Source organism: Paramormyrops kingsleyae, chromosome 8 (assembly GCF_048594095.1).
Source record: "Paramormyrops kingsleyae isolate MSU_618 chromosome 8, PKINGS_0.4, whole genome shotgun sequence".
NCBI lineage: Eukaryota > Metazoa > Chordata > Actinopteri > Osteoglossiformes > Mormyridae > Paramormyrops > Paramormyrops kingsleyae.
Window position 1 is genome coordinate 26,203,773 of NC_132804.1, and position 18,958 is coordinate 26,222,730.

Consider the following 18,958-nt stretch of genomic DNA (forward strand, 5'->3'; position numbering starts at 1 on the left):
GGTTCTGATGCACTAAATCCGATTTTCTGCGGCTGTCATTCTCCTTTTCAAGTCCTCCTGCACCATGAAACTGTGTACATGGCTTTTACTGTGCTTATGCTTTTGCGGGGATTTGACTTGATTTTTCATTTTTATCTATTCATTTCAGTTCAGTTTATTTTTATGAGGTACTCCTCCCATTTTAGTTTCCCCGGAGTGCTTCACATGTACATACACAAACGCCAGCATGGTGTGCCAGTAAAAAAATGGCAAAATGCAGCGGATGAGGGGAACAGGAACCCCTTAGGATGGGCTGGTAGGGGTGAGAAAATGGGGTCAGCAGGCTTAGTTCAACTGAGCATCTGAGTAACATATTTCTGGAGTGCAGTTTTAACATTTGGTTTACTTTGCATCTAGTATTTCCTCAGCAATGTGTACATGACTTAATTTTAGCAGCTCCTATGAAAATTGTCAGAATTTGGGGTCACTTTGAGCCCCCCCCCTCCCCCCCGCTCATTTTTGTACTATCCTCTCCCCTCAGCCGGGGGCCCCCTGAAGCGGACAACCTTTCGAAGAAGGTGGGCTTTCGATACGAAGGCACATACAAGTGGGTTAACCCCCACAGGCTGTGAGGCACTGGGCAGCGTGTGCCTATGCGGCTGGGGGGTGGGTTTTGGTGTCCTTCCAAAATAAATCTTAAACATTCTGAAAGGAAAAGTGCTAATTTTCATTTAACAAGCCGGGAAACCGTGCAGCGATCCCTACTATCAGGGCTTGCATACGCCAGTTCATTAAACAAAAGCAAAGGACAGATCCGAACGTTGACAGGAAGTGACATCGGCTGGTGGTGCGCGAAAGCAGTGGGGGTGGGGGGGGGGGGGTAGGGTTTGAAATGACTCGTTTGTTTACTGACTGCAGACCAAAACACGCCGGAAGTAATGCCTGCGCACCCACCCAAAATTCACACGGCTTTCGCCAGCTCCTTTTCGACAGCTTAGCGGAACTGAGAATACGTATCTGATAACATGATTCAGTTCCATCCAGTAGGTTTTTATGAAGCTCGCTGTCATGGTCTTGGCCGTGAAAACAGCAATACATGTGAAACAGAGAAGTTAACGGTCCGGCGACTATAGTGACGTACTGTGTTCAGCTTGTACGATCAACATCAGACCAAGCTACAACCTCACCTACAGAGTGTATTAGGCCGGTGACTGTTTCTAGGAATTACATTTGGTTACCAATGAAGCCTGACGTTACTGTAAACCATCACTACGGTATCAGATGACGGTAAACAGTATAACGAGTAGGCGACTTGTATATGTGCCATACTTTGCTCTGTAGTAAGCATAAGGGTAAAATATTACTATCTCTATTGATAATGAAGTAAGAACAGACCTTTTGATTCTAGTTTACTGGGATACTGATGCAACCCAGGAAAGTATTAAACAAGGTTAGGATTTCTGGTGATAGGATAAGATTCAGGGAACCGAGGAGTGGGATTTAAAAATGGAGGCTGGGGAGCGTGTGAACGGAGGCAAGGCGGACAGCTGGCATACAGACTCCGGCCACCAGGGGCATCGCTCCCTGCCAAAGCGCCTCGGCCCACTCTGAATCCCCTCGCCACATCGGAGTCGCTCGCACGCCTGGGCCACAGAAGCTCTGCCCACTTCCTGGCCGCACACCGCTGGCCTCCGCCTGGCCTCTGTCACACCTCTGATGCCCATGGGATCTGTCACTGACAACTGTGGCTGCAGTGCATTCTGGGAAGTCACACCCCTGCTTCAACATGTTTGTTACTGGTTTCTGGCTGTAATCTGTAATTTTCTTGCATTGTAGAGATTGAACTTCAAAAAAAGGTTATTTTTTGTCTTATACCGTATTTTATTCAATAAAGCTGAAATATGAAATACTGGACTGGTTTGGCTGCTTTTTCAGTTTTCAGGTGTGCTCCACTGCTAAAATAACTGACTATCTTTACATTAACTGTACCTTCATAATGCCTTTATAATGCATTCATAAAGCATTTGCACAACATTCTTTTGAAGCATGTAAGTATACCTTAGCATCCTAACATTTTAACAGCTGTAGTATACATTAATCGTGAAACGTTTGTTATTAATATATATTAGAATGTTAAGGTGTAGTTACATGGTGTATGAACGTGCGCCGAATGTTCTATGAATGCATTATGAAGGTGTAATTAATGTAAAACGTTACCAAACCTTCTTGTTTGATGCAGGTTTATTTCTTGTTAGCATATTAGTATACAACAATATGATTGCGGCAACTGAATGTTTTTTGCGGTTTTTTTGCACACTTGCTAATGCGGCTGATAATTACGCAATTATTATTGCTGGTTTCACCTTTTCACGCATCCATCCTTTTTCCATAATCATCTGTTCACAATCCAGGGAGCGTGAGGTGGAATTCACGCCAGATGAGACGCCGGTCTTAATGTATTATAACTCCCCAAATCCCTATACGCTGTTTTCCTTTGAAGTAACGCGACAATTTTTATTTTAATGCAGTTGTATCCATGACAACTTGATCATTGGTCCGCTTCCCTGATTTGCTTATAGTATTTTGTACCAGGTGACCTTGTGTAGTGAAGATAGTCACGTGATTCAGTTGCGAGAGCGATGCTGCGCTGTATTTGGCAGCGAGCGACGTGGCTGCGGGCAGCGGGGAGTCTCATACGGAACACGCTTGGAGGCGTTCGAGAATAAAAGGTCAATCACATTAAAAGGTTTCTGGTCAGAATAGTCTGGGTGCATTCCGCAGTGACTGCATATTCTCACGGTAGGATTAAATTACAATTTGAACGATTTGTGAGATTTATCGATCAGCAGTAGTTGCGAGCTGGAGGAACCTTACAGACGGGAACAACTGGAAAAGATCTGTCCCCTACGACACACACACAAAATATTGATGAATATGTCCTGCACATCATTCCACACATTGGGCAGAGAGACAAACAAATTGGAACAATTACTAAGTGAACTGGCCCAAGGCAATTTGAGAGTTTGTCAATGTTAATGAAAAGATTTTATTTTCTTGCAAATTATAAGTTGTCAGTAGTATATTTCATGGCTCTGGTAGTGTAAAGACCTGTGAAAAAACTCTCACGGCCTGTAGTTTGTTCATTTGTTTCCCAAGCAGTGTTGTGAAACATTGCTGCTTGGCCTGCATTAATTGTGTGACATTGAAAGGTGTAAGTTTACAGATCATCAGGACAACAAAGTGGCAGGGGGACTAAGGTCATGTATATTCTGGGAAAAATAATCACCCAAGTTGTAAAAAGAATTCGGAAAGAAAGGCATAAAGCCAAACCAGCAAATAAATGTAACAGTTTTTTACTGGATATTACTTAAAGTAATTGTGGTTCGGATCTGGAACAGACAGCAGAAATTATTAAATGGTGACTTTATACATAAACATAGGCTGCAGTTTTGGGCTCAATAACAATGTTAAACATTTTTAGCAAACATTTATCATATACTAATTATACTAAGTGTGGGAAATATACATATTTAAGAGAAAAGTTTGGAAAGAAAATCAGTACCATCCATCCATCCATCCATTTTCCAACCCGCTTATCCTACTGGGTCGCGGGGGGTCCAGAGCCTATCCCGGAAGCAATGGGCACGAGGCAGGGAACAACCCTGGATGGGGGGGCAGCCCATCGCAGGGCACACTCACACACCATTCACTCACACATGCACACCTATGGGCAATTTAGTAACTAAAGTCAGTACCATTAACCCCAAATTGAAAATGCACATATCACTCAAGAGTGACATTCTCTGTAAGTAGCAGATTTCAGGGCACAGACCCTGTCGATTTAAATCCTGTGCATCTTCTATTTCTTTAACCTAAACCTTGTAAATATCCAGGTACTGTATATATGTTTGCATGTGAGCACCGGATTTCCATTATATTTTAAAAATTTAACTCTTAACTCTAATGAAATCATTAAATATCATTTTAAGCAGTAAAAATTGCAATTGTAATTTGAAATAAAAGAACATTCTGTCAGCAGAATCAAGATGAATAATGTAAAATGTTCCCTGACATGATTAGGATTTGGCAGAAAAGTAGCACTTTTCAGAAAATCCAAAATCATTGCTCCTGAGAGTGCATTACGCCTCCCCAGTGGATTTTCATTTTCCTTTTTTCCTTTGGCTTCTGGGAGACATTTAGCAGTAAGGAAATTCCTCCATTATGTGATTTGTATCTTTCCGACGTACAGCAGAGGGTCCGCAGGAGAACTAGAGAATAACAGAAAGCACAGTCGATGAATGGTACAATAATTGTGGTTGCAATATACTTTGGGGAAGAAACAGAAAAGTATAATTGACCTTTGCAAGCTACAATGTGGCTAAAATGTGTTTCTTCTCTGTTGGACAATGTGATGGACTTAGAGAGGAACCTCCATGTGCTAAGAAAGAGCAACAAAAGCCAAGGTAAAGGAATGAACAGTAGAGCTGTGAACAAACATTACAAAATGTCAAACATCAGAAAACAGCTGTTGAGAAATACAAATTAAACAAATAAACCCCAAAGTGTGAAGAGAGAGCGGTAGCAGAGAGGACCAACAATCATAAGGTACCTCTCCACAACGAGGTATACCAGGAACCCAAGAGCGGAGAAAGGTCCATACCCAATAAAGGGTCTGTAATATGTGAAGCAAGTAAGGTCATCATAAGATTCAGAATTCTCTGTGTGTGATTTATTGCTGCCATTTGTTGTTTCTCGATTAGTGGAAATGTGTCAGGGTTAATCGTCTTTGACTCACTGGTTCTCTTGTTCAAGTGTTAATTTTCCGGGGCTGTCTATTGCAATTTCACAAATAAGACAGTGGAATTGGAGCAGAAAAACATTTCAGCTCATCACAGTTACCTTTTCTATTAGGGTACATATTGTACACACTTAAGTATCATCGCGGTGCCGTGTTGCTGCCATCTCAATACCCCTGTTTATTCAAATAGATACTGATTCTCTTGAGAAATGAGTTCTTAGCCCGTCTGAGATCCTGGCAAAGCGTCTATCTCTCACTCACCCAGATTTATGTAAGGAGTTCAAAGATATGGTGCACGTGTTAACAGACAGACACATGGCAATGATGTAATTAATTGCTTATTACATTTGGTGTTTCTGTGTAATGTTATGTTTAACCTACATGTGAGTTCATTGATATTCGTCTCCCCAGTGATGAAAAATAGGCGAAAAGAACAAACAAATATAAACGTAACATTAGTATACGATCAATGAGGCCAAATTAATATCACAATCTTTGCATTGAAAGGAGTTTAATCTATGTGTATTTCACTGTTAATGTTAAAACTATATTATAGCCTATTGCTTTTGTTTTAAGTGATAATATTTAAATGTATTACAGTGTCAGTACCGAGGTACCAAAGCTGGTCTCAGTATCAAAGTCAAAATTTCGGTATCGATCCAACATTAACACACTCGCTCCCATAAATATCAAACATCTCAAATCTCAGAAAACAATTTCTCACTGCCCACAGATCGAATGTGAGGAATGTTAGGCCTGCATAAATGTATAAATCACCGCTGTGTCTCATTCAGAAAAGTGCTATGGAATCCATCCACCTCCCAACCAGTTATCTAGTATTAGGTCACGGGGGGGGGGGGGGGGGGGGGGGCAGCGGGGTTAGGGGGTTGAAGTTTTTCTTGGACAGGGTGCCAGTTTGTCACAGGGGAAACACACTATAGTCAATATAGAAAACATTAGTTGACCTAATTACATAAATATATGAACTACACACAAATAGAGTGTGTGTGTGTGTGTGTGTGGGAGGGGAGGTATGAGGTAACAGTGCTCCCCCTCCAATGAACCCAGTGGTATAGTGTGCTGCGGAAAAATACTGACTCCGAGCTGCACATATCCCTGGAAGGGTGCCAGCGTGCTCTACCCGAAACCGTTCTTAGTTACGGAAGCCCAATTAGTGGAAGTGCGTTAGTTGCCACGAGTTCCCGAAAACTCACAAACGGCATTTTAATAAGCTTGCGCTAACGTTTCTGCACGGAAATAACTTTGAGTGAGGCAGGCACATAGCAGGGTAGGGCCGTAATCCATCCCTGCGGGGAATCAGCTTTTAGAACAGGATGGCAAAGCGCAGGTTACTGACTGAGCACTGTTTATGAAAGAAACCTTAGAATACCTCACTCTGTAACAGGCTACTGTATAGACTGAACCTGGGCCTGTGATAGGAGGAACTGGGCATAGGATCACAATAAATGCTATTTACTATACTGCCCCACAAAGGCAAAACACTCAAATCAAACAATCAAATTTGAGATAAGGGAGTCATAACCAACATCTGGTCTCTTAGGCTCAGTTTTATCTCATGACTAAATATCTTAGTTCTGCTATGTTCAGTTTTGAATAAGTACCTTATCATTTACCTTCCCACTACACATACGGGTGGATGGTCAAAAAACCCTGAGGCCCTTTTCCTCAGTTTCAGTGTCAGCGTATTTAGTTTTGTCTTTTTAGGCAGCATAACCCCGCAGTCCTGCCCAGGATAAGTGGTTACAAGAGAAGGACGGATATTTATAACCCACTGTTTTATTCCAGAATCGATATATTTATTCCTGTTTAATGAATTGTAGTAAATAAAGTATATGTGATGCCACACTACCCTGACCAAGCAGTTGGAACATTGATGGATGGATGGATGGATGGATGGACAGATGGACATTATGTCATTCTCATTCTCCCCCAAGAGCTTGTGTAGTGGCAAACTTGTTTTGTGGGGGGGGGGAAAGCCTTCAGAGTTCTTGCACCTGGGCAAACTGGGGGTGTTCCTGGGGGGCTGAGTAGGGGCGGGGGAACACCTAAGCGACCCTGTCATGAGAGTGATGTCACCAAATGATTTACAGGAGCACTGAAAGTGCCTCAGGAAGAGATTGGTGTGACCTAAGCATTGGAATAAAAAATTTTTGTTATGTTTTCATAAAATACTTGGTCGATAAACTGCTTGGGACAAAAGTGATTGATGCTTGGATACAAATCTCTGTAGAGAGACCAGAGAACTTTTTTTGGTAAGTCTCTTTTAACCAACTGTGAGACTTCCTAACGAGTTTGATAGAGGCCTGGTTCCATGGCAACAATCGCTTAGCAACAGCTTTGACAAACCAAAAAATAACACCCTATTCTTGTTAGTAAGTTAACAATCACACTTCTCACTTTACTAGATACTGATGACGATTATGTTTTCTTACCCTCCAAAAAAAATGTGACTTTCCAAGAAATGCAAATATCTGAAAAAATGTCTGCATATCAAAAATGTATTCTTTTTACTCAATATTAGGATTGACTTGTAAAGCGATATATTTCGCATTAACCCTCACTCTCCAAACTTTATGAAATTATGATGCATTCACAGCCTTTTTTAACTGTGAAACAATCTGGGCCATTTTGAAGCAGTACTTTTGAAGTATATGCTTGATGTCATTGTGTGATCGTATTGCTTTCATTTAGTGTTGTTAATATGGACTGGAAACTTGATGGTGGTATTATTCTAATACGTATGGCGATTTATATTGTCTTTACCAACCTTCAACATTTACTCATTATACTGGTTTTTGGCCCATTTCGTCTACAAATGGGCTGGTGTGTGGCTCGGCAGGTTGGAAAGCTATACCTGCAATCAGAAGGTTGCACGCTCAAAACCCAGGGCTAGCTGAATGATTTTACTGCAAGAACCCTTAACCCCCAACTGTTTTAGGGGCCTTTCTCAAGAATGTGCATCATTTTGGATTATATTTATATGAAATCTCAGATAGCTGTTTGTTTATTTATTTATTTTTGAGAAGGCTTAAAAAAGAAACTCTTTCGTGTGTTACTAAAGAATGCAAAAAAGCTACACAAGCATTATGTTAAGATAGACTGTTCAGATAGACTGTTCAGATAGACTGGTCTGTAAGGCAGTGTCACCTATCATTCTAAGGCTAAACCAGCAATCCTGTTTGTTCAAATTGTTTTGTAAATCCATCTTATTTGGGAATCAGCCCACAGTAATTGTAATTAATGTGGCCAGACCTCAATTATCATGGGAAAAACACAGTAATACAGGCATTTTCTGACAGACATAAAATGGTAAGATCCAGACCTGAGTAATTATGTCTGAATAGATCCTTCCAGAAATCTCTGCAGCTCCCCACTATAATGCATCATGCCCAGTTGAAATACGCCGAGTATGCGACAGATGTGGGGTTACCGTGTGCACAGATCTTACCTCAGGGTCCAACATCGGTTACATCAGTGGATCTCAATCCTGTTCCTGGCACCCCCCCTGCCAGAATGCTTTCATTCCAGCTCCACCTTAATCAGACTCAGATGGCCCTTAATAGGCTAATAATGAACGTGGCAGGTTGGAATGAAAACATTTTGGCGTGGGGGGGGGGGGAGCACCAGGAACAAGATTGAGAACCACTGGGTTGATGGGGAAATTAAGGTTATTAATGATTCTAATATAGTATTATATGAGTTATACCACTAAAGCTTGGAAAGATCAATAGCGCAGTGTGAAAATTAATCTTTACAGTTTAAATATTTGCTTTTGCAGTTTTGCTCATGATTCTTAATAAGAAATTATTTTTATGGGTATCTGATTTGCTTGCTAATATTACAAAATATTCCTGGAAATTTTTGAAAATAGTGGAACAGTGAGAAAAATTACCGTATAGTGCAATCAGTCTTTCTGCTGCAAAATGTCTAATAAAATTCCAGGAACTAAAAACATTAGGCATGTTGCAAGCACATTGCAATCCGCCCATTGCAACAGAAGCAGGGATGCATCACACCGTGGTGACAATTGCCAGCTTGCAGGTGTTCGACAGGTGTGTAGGAGGCGTCTGCGCAGCGACCAGCTGAAAGACTCGCCTAAACCACTTCAAAACTTCTACAATCTTATTTTTTCCTGGCTGCATTTTGGAGATAAGACCGTCAGATTTATGAAGTTCGCAATATTATTCAAAAAACTTTTGCTTTTATATTAATTGCATGTAATGTAGGACAGTTATACTAAAAAATAAAATTTATTATCGAAATATATAGTTGAACACCGATTCATGTGATTAACCACGTATCATCCGATTAATGATAAATCACTTTCTCAGTAAGGAAAAGCTGAACTTTTTACAGGATTCTGATCTCTTTTGCGGTTGGTGATGTCTTAATGGTTAGGGAAGCACACTTGTAATTGAAAGATTGTTGGTTTGAATCCCTGACCAGCAAGACACCACTGAGGTACCCTGAGAAAGGTACCGCCCCCAAGCACTGCTCCCCGGACGCTGAATTAGCTGCCCCCTGCTATGTCACGATGTCACATATGAGTTAAATGCAGAGGACACATTTCATTGTTGTGCACTGTGTGCTGTGGTGAGTCAACAATGACCGCTGATCACTCTTAATTCTAATACTGTAGTAATAAGTTGTGGTTTGTATTCCATTTTCCCATCAGTCTATAAATTTCCAGAGAAAATCCAGAGTCTGCTACGTAATTACCATAGAATTAGTGTAAATTGTTTCTTAACCTTTCAGATAATCCCTGTTGCACAATAATTCCTGTTAATTCTGATCCTCTGGACCAATCTGCTGCTGTTTTGTGTAATTTGTGTCATAAGTCACACTGCATTCCACATATGATGGTGACTACTGTACTCCTGCCTTATTCTTTCTCGGATAGGATCCAAGCCTCCCTGTGACGCTGTGTGTGGAAATTAGTGTATATGTTTTTTGTAAATGAATTATTTAATGAATATGAATTCACACAGTCCAAGTATATGTGAATTAGGTGTTATAGGTCTTTCTAAGTGACCCATTGTGTGTGTGTGAGTGATTGCATGTGTACACATGTGCACCCAGTGATGGGTTAGCATGCATGCCGACCAGAGTGTTGCCTTCCCTGTGCATCATGGGATACGATCCAAGCTTCCAGAGACCCTGCATTCCGCAAATGGTTACGGAAGATAGATTGATGGAACACAGCATGTATCCCCTCAAACAAATATATGCCCTTCCAACAATCTGCATTCCCATACCAGGACTTACATCTGCGGTGCCAGGTTAAAAAATAGGAATCCTAACCAGCTAGCTCACATGGTATGCTAAAGATGCATAATAATCACCACGAAATAAGATCTCTTTTTTCTTCTTTGTTATTTACATTTTGTGATTAATGTAAAGCACAAGGTGAAGACTTGTAATGATTTGATAGTTCCAGCTTGCATCGATATCCTTGCAGGGGACTGTGAAATGCTAATTCACATTTTAGGTATACAGTATAAATATTGGGGAAAGGTATCGCTCTTGAATTAATATAGAGCTCTGTTAATAGCATGTTGCTAGAATCACAATCTGGGATTGGGGTGTTTTGGATGTGTGTGGTAACTGTGACCCATTTTAGCTAGAATTTATTTCTTAAATATCAATATACCAACTGCACTGTATTAGGTCTTGTTACATTTTTTTATTCTTCATTAAAAAATAGAGTACATTCTATTCAGCAGCCACATGCATGTGGGGCACTAGACAGGTTTATAACAAAGGAAGGTCCATCAGCAACCCCCACTGTCCCCCACGACTCTGACCAGAGTGTTATCAGACAGAGGGACGACTGGGTGTATGGTCAGTCAGCTTATAGTCTATTTTACTTCATTAATCATTTTCAAGCACACATAAATGAAAATGTTGGATATAATAAATGTGTTTCAAAGTAGATAAGCGGAATGCATTACACCCTCTCTCTTTATCTGTTGTTAAGTTTTTTCATTTCCCTTTTTAACTTTTTTATGTGAGTGAACTTTAATTGGGAAATTCCCACTGGCCGGGTGCTAATTAATTAGCCATTAGATATGAATTCTATATTCTGTTTTTAAGAGGTGTGACAGAACTTGTTCTGTCTCATCATTACATATAATGCTGTTTACTAATGCCAAGTTAAAATGGTGATGCAGCAATATTATTCATATGTTCCTTTTCCTTTGTCGGGTTTTAAGATTGTCGTCGCACTGAATGCGCCATTTGCGGGTGGTTAGACGTTCAAACCTTGACACCATTGCTCTGTTCCTGGAATACTTATCGAAAAGGACACATTAAACGAACGCAGAATCAAATGAAAATGTCAAGATATCGGTCTAATAGGAAATGTGCAAAGGAAAGGATGTTTTGGTTTAGGGAGTGAGCAGCACCAAGCCAACGCCGTCGTTGCTGCCTTTCTATTTCCCTGCCTCCCTGTACAAACACGTCCTGAACACCTCTGTATCCACGCGGCCAGCTGCTCTCAGCGCCCTGTAGAATGGGGGCTGCATTGATCATGGACAATAGTAGAGCTGTTGTTGTATTGTGTGTTGTCATACTGAGTCATAAATGAATAGGTTTGGTTCAGGAGCAGATGGGATAAGGCAGAGGCTATAGCAGAGAGCCCCAATGACAAACACAAGTCTCAATGTGTTTTTATACAGGGTACGGGAGGACATCACCACCCTGTCTGCTGCAATTTGTGTGGCCCTTGTTGAAAGATGCCTTTAGTACAATGCTATCAAGCATCACCGGGGGCTCCTGTTAAATGTCTGCAGGCCGGGCTTTTTAGGAAAATGGTACAATGGTCACAGTCGAATGCTGAATAATTCATCTTATAAACAAAACGACAAAAAGAGGTTCCTGGAATTAAGGCCACTCTAACAATATTACAGGTAGGCTATAACTGATCGTACAAATGAAAATATGAGTGCAAAAATACACTTGGCGTCTAGAGACTCATTAATAACTAATGTCCAGGGAAGCCTGTGTGAATGTATGCTGCGTGTGAACTGGAGAAAGTGCAGAGGAATCGAACAGTGTTCACTTAGCTAGAGCCAGTTTAAATGATAATATATGGATATCAAACACTGAAGGAGATGAATGCTCAAGATTTTAATAATCTGGAATCCAAAAATACATCAGCAGAAGCTGACTGCAGAGTAATAATAATTCATTTAAAAATTTAGATGTTGTTGTTGTTGACATTATTATTATTATTATTATTATGTGCCATGAGTTTTTCTTAAATCTCAGTGTAATTGTAAACTAAGCTAAATTGAATTAAAATACTAATCCATGACAGAGAGAGGTGGCGAGTTCAGGTCCAGAAAGTTCAGGTCCAGACCAAGGTTTTGTTTCCGCCAACCAGTTACTGTAAGTACTCTGCAACCGTGACTCTTTATACTCAACTGGTTGGTTGAAACAAAACCTTGGTCTGGAACTGAACTCTTCACCTCTGTCTGTAATGGATTACTTTTGTCAGCAACTTCCCCAACACTGGTTGTGCATGACGTACCCATGCATACATTAAGTCAAAATGACCAGTATAATTTGGATATGGGTGGCACTGGATGCTGATAGACAGGAATTTACCGCTAACCATAAGATAATGTTATACACTGCTTGTGTGCTGGATTGTATTGAGTGACCTCTCCATATCCTGGGATTTTTGCAACTTTAAGAGAAATTCCTTTCAGAGCTGTCAACAACATTATGCTGGTACTCAAATGACCTTTGATTCTATATGAAAGAGGAAGCAGATTGGAAGAACTGATGCCCCACTAAAAAGTACCAGTACTATTACTGTTTATTGTCCTCCTCTTGCTGAAGTGTACTATTGGTCGCAGTAGAGTGTGCTGGTTTTTTGCACAGCCCTGTCTCAATGGAGTGGCACGTTCAGCGCGACGCTGTCGTGAAGGTTTCTTTAGCATGCGTGGAAGCCTGGCCCATTTGGGAGATGGAGGTAGGGGGATCAGGGGAGCATGGATGCCCTGGCTGTTTCAGGGGGCCCAACACTTTATGCCCCCCCCCCCCCCCCCCCCCAGAATTCCTAGCCACGCCCCTGTATATAGGCTCCTCCCCCATTCCTGTCAGACCCAGAACATTATCTGAAAACCAGCTGTGCGGCTCTACCTGCCTACTAATCTGTTTTGTGTAGCTGTTTTTTATATTATGGTTGCTTTGCAGGTGTTGTTATCATCACAGCTGTGTATACATCCACTGTTCTTCTCGGATTACTGAGCAGTGGTGTGTATAAATTCACAGGCAAATCACTCACTGTTATGTTATGAATTATAAATGTGTTATTTTTGGAGGGAGTGGTTCAGTGGGAAGCATTATCACAGCTTCTGGTCCTCAGGGACCCCCAGAAGGTCCATGTATCTGCAGAAACGTGGACCCCCAGAAGGTCCATGTATCTGCAGAAACGTGGGCTGTTTGGGTGTCTCCGAGGTCCAGTATGAGAGACACTGCACAGTTCCAGGGTTGTGGTTTTGAGTCCTGCCTCCACTCTGTTAGTGTGGAGTTTGTGTCTTCTTCCGATGTTTTGTGGGTTCCCTCCTGCAGTGCAAAGACATGCAGTTACACTAAGTGATGTCCCTAAATCACTCATAGAGTATAATGGTAAGTGTTTATGTGCTCTACAAAGGACAGGCACCCTGTCTGGGATGTGTCACAGCCTTGTGCTGCCTGGGATGGGCTCCAGGGCCCACTGTGACCCTTTTAAAATGTTACTAGAAGCACTGCAGATGTTTTTAAAACCATCCACATGCTATTATTATATAGTAAATAGAAAATAAAGTTTGTTTTGATCTACATCAGCAGAACAATAACCTGTGAATTTAAAAGATAGAAATGTACCTGTGCAAACAGTGATGACTACAAAAATAACCGATCCTATGTCAACCGAAACTCCAGTGTAACACAACTGTAATAATAATGTATAACATGTATACAGCATCCTTTCAAACCAAATTGTTTGATGCATCCATTCTAGTACTGTAGCCTACAAATAAAGAGACTTATCAAGCAGAGTGAATCTAAAGGTCAGAGCTGTTATTAAGTTTGGTCGAAGTCATCAGACATTCACAGTAACAAAGTCAGGTCAGTTCATCACACTCTATGTGCTTTGTGAAAATTATTATTTATAGAAACATTTATCCACTTTCATAATGGCTTTGCATTGTATGTAACCAAGTTACATTATACTTGATTTATGAAATCTAATTAATTTCTTATTCAAAACCAACCGAAACACTATACCGCAAATGCTATACAACTAAGGACGCGAAAAGGCAACCGCCAGCAACACCGGAATGGATTCTTATGTAGCGTATCGATAAAACTTTTTTTCTAAATAATTAATGGCATGATTTTGTATTTTTGTTAGTTATGCAATGTAACTGATGATTATCAATAACTAATAATGTTATGTAATATAACATGTGGGTTAATTGTTAAAAAAAAACCGTAGGAGACAAACGGTAGGAGACAACGAGTTTGGCAAGCCTTCTGCCGTCCCTTGAAACAAGGGACACGGAGAGCATTTGTTTTGCAGCGCGTTATGTGAGCTGCGGGGGCAAAGTAAATCACTGTCGTTATTTTCATACACGATCTGGTTATTAATGATATGCTCCAGAAACAAAAGACAAAATATTTTGACGAATATATGTATAAATGCTTTGCTTCCAAAACACCAGATTGTTAGGCGTGTCCAATTTTGCCTCCGTCACGTGCGTATTATTTTGGTTATTTATATACCCTTACGCCCCTACAACCCCCCATGCCTATATCAGACTGTTATTGCTAATCAGCCCTTTTAGGAATGTCCGCCTACCGGAGGTATCTCCGACGTACTCCACTGGTACACATTCCTGTCAATAAACCAAGGTGCCCAGTCCGAGAAAGTCTGACATAAACACGTGCATGAAAGTCATAGAGCTTGCCCTCGCATTGGTTGTGAACAATAAACCCCGCCCAACTACGTGATTTTCATTGGATAAGCTACACGTCTGCGGCACTCGTCATGACTGATCAAGTTTAATAGGAAGTGTTCCGTATTTTTGTCTCGGTGCTGCAGTTCAATACATCGATAGTTCAGTAATACCGTTAACTTGTAAAAGAGATAAATCACGCTTTAATCGGAAGCTCGTAACGCCAACCACAGATGGAAAGCAAAGAAATCACAAAAGAACAGGCCCTGTCATTAAAGGGGTATAAGCACGCTTGCCACATAATGTTGTACGGTGACACGGACGCAAAACTATTCGGAAAAATTCCGACAAAGCATATTGTCCTGGTACGGAAACAAAAGGCACATTACTCGATAGCTTACCTCGTCAGCTTGTTTCTACTCCATTTTATGACACTGTTTAACTTCTTTCTAATGTCTAGTAATTGTCTGCAAGAATTTGTTATAGCTTATCTATATCTATCTATATATATATATATAAACAATGACATAATAATAATAATTATTATTATTATCAGTCATTGTTTGCAGGAATGCTGTAGCGTATCTGCCTGTCTGAGTATAAATACATTACTGAATTTCCATCCTCAATGCCGGTAACCCGTTTAAAAAACCCAGTGACAATTAACCCCCAGAAGTTTCCTTATAGGTATTAGTACCGAACTCACATAAGAATGCGCTTAACTGCAGATTCTTCCTACAGATGCAGATGCGTTTTGATGGTTTGTTAGGCTTTCCTGGAGGGTAAGTCTACTGGTTTTACTTTTAATTCCGATTGGAAGTACATGTACGATCGTCAAAACGTTAGTGCAAGTACACACATTTCAGGCCGTATTAAATGTTTCCTGGCACATGGTATCTATCTAACCATCCATCCATCCACCCACACAAATCCGGCCATAGTATTATTTGTGTTGTGGACTACAGCTTTAAGGTGTTCCTAAACCATCTATATTGGGGCAAGTACAATATACATTGCATTTTATTGTAGGATATCATAGTATTTTATATAGATTTCATTGCTGCCTTCAGCAGTCTGTGGTGAAGCCAGTACTAAAGATTTTACAAAAAAATGTAGCAAGTCTGGCTCAGGTGTATCAAATGTATACTGCATGTCCCAGCATATGTGGGGCATGTTTCTCCCCTCAGGCAATAAGTGCAGCCTTCATAGTTTGGCCTGTTCCAGCCAGCGCTCACGGAGCACACAGCAGTGAGTTTACATGAAGCCTTCTCTGCTGCTCAGGCTAGTCAATCCCGGTCAGGAGAGCCTCGAATCAGGTCTGAGTCGGGAGATTGGAGAAGAGTTGGGTGTGGCCCTTTGCGTGTCCCCAGAAGACCACCTGTCCACCCAACTCGCCTCCTCTCCCCCCAATCTCGTGTGCCACTTCTTTGTTAAGAAGATGACGGAGGAGGAACTGCGTGAGGTGGAGAAGGCGGCGGTCGTGGCGAGCGACCATGGACTCGAGGTAGGTGTGTGTTTGATGAACTTCAGGCGTCGTTGGGTCCATGGGCTTGACGTCGGGGCCGGGTGAAGGTTGCACTGGGTTGACTTTTGCCCCAGTTTTATAAATGACGCTCAGCTGTCTGTTCTCCATTGCGTCTCCCCCTGAGGTGATGGGACTTGTGAGAGTTCCCCTCTTCACTCTGAGAAACGGTGGGGGCTTGTCCTCTTTCCTGTCACACTCCTTCATCGGCAACTCCCGCTCCCAGCTGCTCTCTGCTCTGCGGACCCTCGGACTCGTGTCGCACCATGACCTGGAAGCCGCCGTCACTCGGGCGGATAAGAGTCTGCACTCCAAGGCTCGCTGACGGGATCTCCGGAGGCCCATGGAATCCTGAGAAGTCTGCACTTAAACAGAAATATTTATGGGCACTTCTTGGTGGGGACATTTCAAAGAATACAACCATTGTTAGGTTGGAATCAAACACAAGCATTCTTTAAAATAATTATCCATATCCATGTTATAATGTATTCTGCAAAACTCACTGAATCTGTGGAATTGCTACAAAAGTGAGGTTATTTCTCTTAAACTTGGTTATGAAGCAAAGAGAATGTTAACGCCAAGTCTTTTTTGTCTTTTTCCACTTTGCATTTTTCCTTCCTATGCTATAAAATAAAATGAATAGTAGATAACAACTAAACACATTTTTGTTGGTTGCCATATGTCTGAAAGTGTTCTAAAAGATTATGTGACCGGACAAAAAAAGATATTTAGGGCTGTTATAATGTGACATTATATGATATGGGAAATTCTCTTTGATTTTTAGAAGTAACAGAATCATTTTCTGTGTTACAGTAAGCCACATGTTTTTTTTTTGCCACGTGTTATGTTTTTAAGTGCTGTTTTTGCAACTTTGAGACCTCAGCAGTGGTTCATCAGCTCTCTCTTATTGCTCCTTCCTCTGCCTTTCAGATCGCTTCCTCTTGCTCCCCCTCCACGTGTCTGATAGATACCATGTGCCTGGAGTGGGTTCGACCAGGCTGCTATCTTATTAAATGTTAGAGACTAGAGAAACAGATCTCCTGAAAGTGATCCTTTTTATTCAGCTGGTAACCAATCGCAGGACGGCGCTGATGAGTCTGGATGATTTGTTGAATGCGTCCCTGCCTTTATTAACAGCTTGCTAAAAGGCTGCCCCTTCGGCAGTGGAAAGTGGCAGCTTTTTGAATGTTTAGCAATTAGATGGTGTATGTGTGTGTGTGTGTGTTTTTTTGCTTATTGGCTATAGTATAACATGTATTAATGTTGTTTGCAGAGGGTTAAAAGTGATGAAGTAGGTCAGGGCTGTGAGTCCTGACTGGCCGAGTGGAAACTGAACTGTCCCTAGTGGGGGGTGGAGTGAGAGAGAGAGAGTGTGTGTGTGTGTGTGTGTGTGTGTGTGTGTGTGTGTAGGTGCAATGCTAATGTCTGACTAAACAGCAATAGAGACGTGTCCTGCATCTTAAATGGCATAGTTCAGTGTTTCCTAACCTGGTCCTCGAAGACCCCCAGTTGGTCCACATTTTTGCTCCTTCCCAGCTAACTGCCAGACAGTCCACATTTTTGCTCCTTCCCAGCTCACTGCCAGACAGTCCACATTTTTGCTCCTTCCCAGCTCACTGCCAGACAGTCCACATTTTTGCTCCTTCCCAGCTCACTGCCAGACAGTCCACATTTTTGCTCTCGGCCTGCTTGGTGCACTGTCTGCGGGTCCCTGAAGACTGGTCTGAGAAAGACTGGCATAGATGGTATGCCTTACATAGGAATGGCCCCCTTGCTTGGAGCCAAAGGCGCGACGCTCTCACAGAGGGCCTGCTTCACTCCTCACAGTTTCCTCTTTTCAGAATGGAATTTCGTTGCCAGTATATGAACAGGAAGGGAAACGCAAACATTTCACAACACACACAGAGAGGTGTTCTTCACAGGACTGTTACTGTGGCTCCAGGAAAACATTCTATTAACTCTGAGGGGATGAAGAGCTTTTAAGGGTGTAAAAGGGAAAATTTTATGCTCATCAGCAAAAGTTAGGGAATCATGTCCACAAGTAGGCCATGCACTGCAGGCCTGTCTGCCTTTATGTTTTATTAAAAGGTTTTTGAATGTTTTTTTTTAACGCTTGTCGTGTTTGGTTTCTGTGACCGTCACCTGTGGAAGGCCCTGCGCTGGTGCTTATTGTCACCATCTCTGATCAGCCCATTCTGTGTCGGAGCCTTGGGGTGGCACTGCAGAGTGACGTTGATGCTGAGAACGATAAGGGTTCGATTTTTGTTTTTCTCAACTCTTGTCACCACATCCTGACAGAAAAAGGGAGGGAGGGAGGAAGGAAGAGAGCAAAAGAAAAGAAAACTGGCGGGGAAGTATGCCAGACATCTGCTCTCGGGGCACCTCAGTCTCACAGAGGATAGGGGGCGGCAATGCCTGCACTGGTGTGACATTAAATGCCGAGGGGGTTGGGCTCTGATTGGTCGGCATATAAGAGGTAAATGTGTGCCTCAGGGCTTGTGTTCTCAGACTTTCCTTGTTTGCTCTTCACTTCCTTTCATGGTCTTGTTCTACTACCGTGGTTTCCTGTATTGCAGATGACTGCTGAGGTCTGAAAAATCATCTAACGTCAGTTATGAAAGCACCTAGAAACCTCATGCTCTGCCCAAACGCCAGCTATAGGCATTATATGTAGTGATGTTTGTTTCGAAA

At 41.8% G+C, this 18,958-nt stretch overlaps 2 protein-coding genes across 4 annotated transcripts in view; both read left to right on the forward strand.

Annotated features, from left to right (window-relative positions):
• g6pd (glucose-6-phosphate dehydrogenase) overlaps positions 1-1,888 on the forward strand; it is a 25,626-nt gene extending 23,738 nt beyond the window's left edge. For both annotated transcript variants that reach the window (XM_023799756.2, XM_023799757.2), the window contains one exon: positions 521-1,888. In XM_023799756.2, coding sequence (XP_023655524.1) covers positions 521-611 — 91 coding nt within the window. In that variant the 3' untranslated portion in view covers positions 612-1,888. The remainder of the gene's footprint in view (positions 1-520) is intronic.
• Positions 1,889-14,822: 12,934 nt separating this feature from the next.
• Positions 14,823-16,925, forward strand: LOC111837481 (U8 snoRNA-decapping enzyme). Of its 2 annotated transcripts, none has more exons than XM_023799578.2 (4): positions 14,823-15,110; positions 15,487-15,527; positions 16,027-16,249; positions 16,395-16,925. In XM_023799578.2, exons 1-4 carry the CDS (start codon positions 14,979-14,981, stop codon positions 16,590-16,592), a joined length of 594 nt encoding a protein of 197 aa, XP_023655346.1. In that variant the 5' UTR covers positions 14,823-14,978; the 3' UTR covers positions 16,593-16,925. The 2 variants fall into 2 exon arrangements, with proteins under 2 accessions (XP_023655346.1, XP_023655347.1); XM_023799579.2 differs by having other exon boundaries at positions 14,827-15,025.
• Positions 16,926-18,958: the final 2,033 nt, after the last annotated feature.